The sequence below is a fragment of the Schistocerca cancellata genome, chromosome 1 (genome assembly GCF_023864275.1).
Source record: "Schistocerca cancellata isolate TAMUIC-IGC-003103 chromosome 1, iqSchCanc2.1, whole genome shotgun sequence".
Classification (NCBI taxonomy): Eukaryota; Metazoa; Arthropoda; class Insecta; order Orthoptera; family Acrididae; genus Schistocerca; species Schistocerca cancellata.
In genome coordinates this window covers 818,258,835-818,267,474 of record NC_064626.1, presented here as the reverse complement: position 1 = coordinate 818,267,474, position 8,640 = coordinate 818,258,835, and the positions used below count along the sequence as shown (strand labels likewise).

General features: G+C 43.3%; 1 protein-coding gene across 1 annotated transcript in view; it reads left to right on the top strand.

Annotated features, from left to right (window-relative positions):
- Positions 1–1,501: 1,501 nt before the first annotated feature.
- The window catches only part of LOC126105241 (uncharacterized), a 54,073-nt gene continuing 46,934 nt past the window's right edge, over positions 1,502–8,640 (top strand). The window contains exon 1 of the mRNA XM_049912341.1: positions 1,502–1,737. Coding sequence (XP_049768298.1) covers positions 1,502–1,737 — 236 coding nt within the window. The remainder of the gene's footprint in view (positions 1,738–8,640) is intronic.

The window sequence follows — 8,640 nt, the reverse complement described above, 5'->3', positions numbered from 1 at the left end:
GTTTCAGTTAGTTTGCACAATTGTATTTAAACAGACTTATCCAACTGCCTATCACTGCGGTTCCAATCATTTTAATCATGTACTACAGCTTTGAGCTGCTTTTATCTTATCGATGAACGATTGGACTAGGCTCTAAACAAGCACTTTTTTGCGCCTTGACTGTTAAAAAACCTGTGAGTACATAGTCCTCACTGATATATAGAGGTTTACAAGGGGCGTTTGCAAAGTCCGTGCAAAAATGAAAACTACTTTCGTGTTTGGGGTAAACCTTTTTTATTTTTCGCCATAGTCTGCTTTTAGACTTATACACTTCGTCCAACGGTGCTCTAATTTATTGATTCCTTCCGAATAATATGAATTGTCCAAATCTGCAAAATAGCTATTAGTTGCTGCAATCACCTCCTCGTTTGAATAAAATCTTTGTCCCGCCAGGAATTTCTTCAAATTGGGGAACAAATAGTAGTCCGAGGGAGCCAAGTCTGGAGAATAGGGGGGATATGAAACGAGTTGGAATCATATTTCCATTAATTTAGCGACCACAACTGCTGAGGTGTGTGGTGGTGCACTGTCGTGATGGAAAAGGATTTTTTTGCGGTCCAATCGTTTTTCTTGCAGCTCGGTTTCCAAACGGCCCAATAACGATGAATAATACGCACCTGTAATGGTTTTACCCTTTTCCATACAGTCGATGAGGATTATCCCTTGTGAATCCCAAAAGACAATCGCCATAACCTTTCCGGCCGAAGGAATGGTCTTCGCCTTTTTTAGTACAGATTCTCCCTTGGAAACCCATTTTCTAGATTGTTGTTTGGTCTCAGGAGTATAGTAATGTATCGATGTTTCATCCACAGTGACGAAACGACTCTTAAAGTCGTGCAGATTCTTCATGGACACTTGCAAACCATCCTTGCAAACACCTCACACTTATCATGGAACCTCCACAGGGCGTCCAGAACGTTCAGCATCACTTGTGCCCATATGGCCACTCCGAAAATTTTCAAACCACTTATAAACTGTTCTAATCGGAGGTGCAGAGTCACCGTAATGTTTATTAAGCTTCTCTTTACTCTCCTGAGGCGTTTTGCCTTTCATAAAGTAATGTTTAATCACCACACGAAATCCTTTTTCGTCCATTTTTTGACAATCACTCGACTTCCTTGATTCACACGAATGCCAAACACAAAGAAATAGACCAATATGGCTGAAACTTGGTGCGCGTTCTTTCCAAAGATGCTACTAACTGAACATGACCTCGATACGCGCCAGTGGTGCCATCTCTCGGACTTCGCACGGACTTTTCAAACGCCCTTCGTATGGTGGCACAAATGTAATATCAAGCCATTGTAATTCTATAATGTTTTAATTTCTTGTACAGATCACCTGAAGGTGCATCTCTGTTGACTCGGAACTTGAAGTGAGTTTTTATTACAACTGTTTTAACAGCCAGCGCGGAAGATTTTCATTCACCATTAATGTGTACAAGCGTTAGCCATTGCTGGCTATGCCCTTGCTAGATGATAAGGAAGCTCTGTGTGTGCTAGACTGCCACGTAGTGAGAGCTGGTGTGCTGGTGTTGTTGCAGGTGGGCGACATGGAGCGCCCGAGGCGGCTGCCGCGGCCGCTGCTGCTACTGGTGCTCGCTGCACTGGTGGCCCCACTGCGCGCCGGCCCACTCCAAGGGCCCCACGCGGACCCTGAGGTCGACGGCGAGGAGTCGCGCAAGGTGCTCGGCTCCAGGTCAGTCCGCGGCGCTTAATCCCGGCACACACAAGTACTGAGTGTTTTGTATGTGACGCGGGCGCTGCGTCCGACGTATCGGGTTCAGTCGAGACGGTTAGTAGTCCGTTTGTAAAGAAGAAATACACAAAGCCGTCCTCACACGCAACGATAAAGTGTTCGTGGACGAGGAGCTGTTCTAGTTTTGTGACGTCACAGCGTGGATTTTTTCAAGTTCCATGACATTCTATAGCGTGAAACACAGAATAAAACGAGTCATATTTTTGCTTCGTGGAGGCGGCCAATGAGATCCCAGTTCGCGATCTACGACACAATCAGAAATTGGAAGACGCCAAATTGGATTTCGTCATTTTCTATTGAAGCCCATTTTTGGTGGTTTTTACGTTATAACTTAGGTGTTATGAATACTTGCTGTTTCAAAGCACCACAATACTAAGTAACTTTCGAAAATGCGTTGTTTTTGGTACGATTAGCTGTAGCAAAATATAGGGAAACTTCATATTAGTGGTTAAGAATTTTCTTGTTTTGCTTGTTTTCGTATTATAATCTGGTTGTTATGAAAGTATGCCGTTCAATTGAAGATATATCAAAACGCCTTGGTCTTGATACAGTTTGTTATAATTAATAGGTTGGCGACTTGAGGCTTCAGAAGATAGTATCGTGAAAGACATCATCTTTGTCGCACAAGATAGGCGTAGTGTAGTTTATAGAGGCGTGGAGTTACAGTGTCCCGTACTGTTGGTTTTTGTCGTGTTGTATCCAAATACTTTTCTAATCATGCAACTTCCTGGCAGATTAAAACTGTGTGCCGGACCGAGACTCGAACTCGGGACCATTGCCTTTCGCGAGAAAGTGTTCTACCAACTGAGCTACCCAAGCACGACTCACGCCCCGTCCTCACAGCTTTACTTCTGCTAGTACCCCGTCTCCTACCTTCCAAACTTTACGGAACCTCTCCTGCGAACCTTGAAGAACTAGCACTCCTGAAAGAAAGGATGTTTGCGGAGAGACATGGCTTAGCCACAGCCTGGGGGATGTTCCACAATGAGATTTTCACTCTGCAGCGGAGTGTGCGCTGATATGAAACTTCCTGGCAGATTAAAACTGTGTGCCCAGGCTGTGGCTAAGCCATGTCTCCGCAATATCCTTTCATTCAGGAGTGCTAGTTCTGCAAGGTTCGCAGGAGAGCATCTGCAAAGTTTGGAATGTAGGGGACGAGGTACTGGCAGAAGTAAAGCTATGAGGACGGGGCGTGAGTCGTGCTTGGGTAGCTCAGTCTGGGTCGGCAAAGGACGTTTCGTATTTGGTGCGCCAGATATTGGCTTTTCTTGCACGCACGACTCCCGGCAGGATAACTACCCGATCACTTCTTTTCCCCGATGAGATATATTTCCCAAGAGCAAAAACGAACTCTGTGACGTGGATTAGCGTCCACGCTGTTCACTACCTATTCGGTAATGGCGAAAAGACAGTACCCGATTTTTTGTATTACCTCAACGAACGACATTGTGCAATCGTCAAGAACCCTAAATACAGGCAATATTTTTCTAATTTTCTTTGGAGCGCATTCCATAATCCGCCTCGCAGCTGGATTATCGATGACATGAGAAGATAACCATAGCACCTCTTTCCAGTTTCCCTTTTTTATGAGATTGAACAAACAACAGAAACAACACAGCATCAAGACGACAGTCATCGAAAAATTCGCAGCGAGCTGTAGTATGGAGCATCCTTATGTCGTAACGGGACGACTTCCTATTATTCTGTTTATGTAGCCGAAGAGGAACGGTTTTCCTTTATCCATTTGCATAAAAAAAAGGTTGGTAGAGCACTTACCCGCGAAAGGCAAAGGTCCCGAGTTCGAGACTCGGTCCGACACACAGTTTTAATCTGCCAGGAAGTTTCATATAGCGCACACTCTGCTGCAGAGTGAAAATCTCATTCTGGAAACATCCCCCAGGCTGTGGCTAAGCCATGTCGCCGCAATATCCTTTCTTTCAGGAGTGCTAGTTCTGCAAGGTTCGCAGGAGAGCTTCTGTAAAGTTTGAAAGGCAGGAAACGAGGTACTGGCAGAAGTAAAGCTGTGAGGACGGGGCGTGAGTAGTGCTTGGGTAGCTCAGTTGGTAGAGCACTTACCCGCAAAAGGCAGTGGTCTCGAGTTTGAGTCTCGATCCGGCACACAGTTTTAATCCGCCAGGAAGTTTCATATCAGCGCAAACGCCGCTGCAGAGTGAAAAATCTTGGCTTTCCAAATCAGTTTCGTATTTTGTAATATGTTCCAGAACTTCGTAATAAAGAACACAACTATGTTACATAGTGTTCGGTGTTAACGATTTTATGCAAATGTAAGAGCACTCCCTCTCAGAAGTGAATTTGTTCGATTTCGTGAGCATGCTAAGAAACATGGACCAACAAGTTGTAAGACTGCTTTCTACGTCTCTGCCTGATTCCATCGCAATTCACTATTTACTTACTCGTCCAAAACTTAGATTTTGGGATACATAATTCCTAAGTATTATTTCTAAGTATCACGCAAGTACGCAAGCGCGCGCACACACACTGACACACACACGAACACACTCACACACACACACACACACACACACACACACACACATTAAGTACAGAAAATAAAACAGTAATATTGCAGTAAATAAATGATTTTTTTGGGTTTACCTACAAGAGAGCTTTCAGTAACATTTTACACTTTGTTGTTTAAATTCGTGTATTTCTCATGTTGATACTTAATAGAAGCAGTGGTCTATTCAGGATGGCCTTAGGGTTTTATAAAAAAGTGATAAAGTAACTTTTATCTTATGTAGAAGACTACTATAAATTTCTATCGCACTATTTGTAATTTTCCTTTTTGCTTTACAACATCTTCACAGATACTGCAGTTCGTATTTATGTATACAGACAGAACAACATAATTAGCACATGGACAAGGTATGAAATGTGCGTTTTAACAGAGCTAAGCCGCCCGGAGTGGCCGTGCGGTTTGAAGCGCCGTGTCACGGATTGCGCAGCCCCTCCCGCCGGAGGTTAGAGTCCTCCCTCGGGAGTGGGTGTGTGTGTTGTTCTTAGCATAAGTTAGTTTAAGTAGTGTGTAAGTCTAGGGACCAATGACCTCAGCAGTTTGGTCCCTTAGGAATTCACGCATGTCTGAACATTTGAACAGAGTAGCAATTTTACACCCTTCAATTTCCATGAATCTGTGTGATTTGCGAGCCAGATATAGCCGACGACTGCCGCTGGAAAGTGCTGTAGTCGTATATCATGGTGAGGAGCACTTTTCGTGTGATGCACCAGCTGGTTTCTAAGTGCACACCAAACACAACGTAAAGTACGTTTGGCGTGCTTAACGATGAGACATGCGTCCCAGGTGGATCTGGCTTAGCTATCATTTCATCAAAATCACCTCTTAATAGCGCCATAGATTCATTACGGGTGTGTGTTCTTGTATTTTTTCTGTATGAACAAACAGTTGTCAGTTCTCTTAAAAAGGCTGCAGTACATCAGAAGTTCTACATATACCTCTCCATCTATAATCCGCAAGCGATCTTACGGTGAGTGGCGGAGAGTACTTCCGGCCCCACTGTTTGATTTCCGCCCACCCCCACCCCCTTCTCCCCTGACTCATCCGTTCGCGATTGGCACTGTCGGTAAACCTCAGTATTAGCTCTAACGTCTCGGACTTTCTCGCTGTGGTCATTTCATGCCCGCCTCCTCCTGGAACGTACTCTAGTGGAATTTCAATAGTAAACCTGTCCGAGATGCGCAACGCTTCTCTTGTAGCGTTATGATTTATCGGGAAAAGATCGATCCATTAATTCATGTATTGCACCGGTCACACACCACACTCATGTTCTACAAACCATGCATGTAACTCACGAAGATTTTCAGAAGTAATGGCAATGGGCAGGAACCTTATTTGCCTATCGTAACCTTTCTCCTTGGTACTTGTTCCCACGTAGCACGTGAAACCACACCTCAGTTTCTATTTTTATATGTATCAATTTCTAAACTTCTCACCCACCTTTCAGGGAATAAAGTAGTACGAAACCTAAGCGAATCGAAAACGGCACGGTTCTGAGAACTCGTAGCCACGTTACAGTTACTTGCCTGAGAGCCCCCTCATGTAAACGAGCTGGGGACCCTACCGCCTGCGCAGAACATTCCAGCAACATAAAGTCTGGCCGTCCCTCCCGCCAGCACCAAATCCGCCCCTTTTTTGGAATCCATATATAGAACGGTAAATGGAGAGAAAACGGTGTAACGAAAGGCAAGTAGGGAAACAGCCCCTCCACTACGAAACTAGTAACGAAATCTGACTTTCCCTTGCTACGGTCGCAGGTTCGAATCCTGCCTCGGGCATGGGTGTGTGTGATGTCCTTAGGTTAGTTAGGTTTAAGTAGTTCTAAGTTCTAGGGGACTTATGACCTAAGATGTTGAGTCCCATAGTGCTCAGAGCCATTTGAACCATTTTTTTGACTTTCCCAAACGTAATAAGAAACGACTGAAAGAAAGAGCAATTCTCTCTTTTATGCGGTCGCTTAGCCATAGTCTCCAAACCGGTTTTCACTATCACAGTTCAAAGGGAAGTGCTGGTAACGGCGAGTGTACGCTTCGATTCTGTATTGAGTAAATTATGGGAGTGTCACAGCTGTGAGACATTCTTGCTTATTTAGCCTAGCTTATTTAGCCTAGTCCCCTTAAGAGGGGACGTTTATGAAAAAGTCACGCTATTTAAAACATGCACCAAATCCTTAATTTTGAAGACAAGGAAATGTAATTTTGTACCATGCTTCACATAAAATTAACACATTTACTGTTACATTCCTTTGGTTATATTCATTTAATTTTTTTATGGAATTTAAAGTCTTTATTTTCAAAAACTGATATATGTACCTTTTTCTCGGAAACTATTCAAGAAATTTCTGAAAATTTCTTTGTGATTAATGTCTTTGCATATAATAATCATCTGTCATGAGGTTTTTTGAATATATTGAATAGAATGTTAATAATTATTTAATTATAATGCTGTAAGTATGGCGTAAAATCCATGCAAAATTCCAAGCACTTTGTCACATAGCTTATATTCAGAATTTCAAAATGTATCTTGAGACAATATTTATTGGATTTACGGAAATAAGTGTACGATATTTCATAATTCTAGCCTTCATAGATCTTGAGAAAAAGGTATAAAAACTTTCAAAAACATAAATTTCAGAAAATGCAATTTAAAGTTCAACTTCACGTTTCTTCTTATATCACGTCCTCAGAAGCCCCAAATTTATGCCCACAGTCTTCTTGAAGGCTTCTCTTCCGGTTTCTTGTTTTCTGCCTTCTTTCTCTTACCGGTATAAGGCGCTGCAGTCATGGACTGTGAGGCTGGTCCCGGCGGAGGTTCGAGTACTCCCTCGTGCATGGGTGTGTTTGTTTGTCCTTAGGATAATTTAGGATAAGTAGTGTGTAAGCTTAGGGACTGATGACCTTAGAAGTTAAGTCCCATAAGATTTCACACGCATTTGAACATTTTTTTTCTCTTACCAGGTCTTCGGGTGACTTTGTTTTTCTTTTTTTCAGCTGCAGAGAATCAATTTTCCTCAATATATCTTGAGTGAAATTTCCAATCTTAGAGCCCATTCTCTCTAGTATTTTCATCCTTGCTACGTTTCCACCATTAAATATAAAAACTAGATTATAAGTGACAATTCTTACACTGTTGCAGATGAAAATTGGCAAAACAAGAACTGATTTTTCATAAACAACTACTTGGTTCGTTATTGTATCTAAGATACGGAGCAGAATCACAGATGATTTGTGAAACCAAAAAGTATATGTCACAGCCTTCTAGAGGTATCCCGTTCAAGTTTGCTTGAAAGTAATGCTCGGAATCGTTGTTCACCGATCTAGTATTGAAGTGTTGCCTCAAAACGTCGGTGTGACAGGAAGGTCGCGTAACACATTTAATTATTTTTCAGGCGCTTTGGATGCGATTTCGTCATTGAAACTTTGGGAAGTTATGGTCGACGATTTCTACTAATAAACAAAAAATAAATTGAAAATTTTCCATTAATTTCATGAACGTCCACCTTTAAATCAATTGTATCACAGGAGTAAACTTCACTTTTTCGGGTGAATGCTTTTCATATTATGCATTTCTCCAAATTGCAATTTTTTGGAAACTATGTTAACGCAATGTACCAGTCATTGATAAAGAGAATGGTGAAGTCTGTGACGCAAGCTCGTGACCGGGCTGTCGGCATGACGTGACTGCACGTAGAGTGCAGCCCCATCCGCCGGGGCACTATGAGGGAGAGGGCTGTCGGGTCCTTCTCCCCGGCCGTCCTTTGCCCCCAAGAACGCCAGCACTCGTTTGGTAGCAGGCTGAGTGGATCTGAGGCCGTACTGGAGGGGACTGGAACGAGCAAATTGTACGAAATGCTGAAACTTCAGAAAAGCTGCTGCAAGCGTACGGTGAAGATGCACTGCCCCATGCAGCAGTGTGTATATGGTTCAGGGACTTCAAAGAAAGTTGTCTGTGTCAAGGAAGCTGGGCATGGCGTTTCGGCTTCTGCTGTGACTGAAGTCAACATTAACACAACTATTGACATTGTCCGTGCGGAACGGCGGAAAACATTACGTGATCTGAGTGTAGTGTTGAGAATTTCATATGGCAGTGTCTTTACAATTCTGCATGAGCATCTCCTTATGACCCGTGTTTGTTCCTGTTGGGTGCCCCGTCTGTCGACTCCCGAACAAAAGGCTGTGCAGATACAGACACGCCGTGTGGCGCTGCGTCTCTCTGGAGAAGATGCGTATGTGGAATCGATGAGTCATGACTACGTGATTCTGAAGGAAAACGAGCCACCACAGTGCGGAAATCGCGAGGTTCTCCGA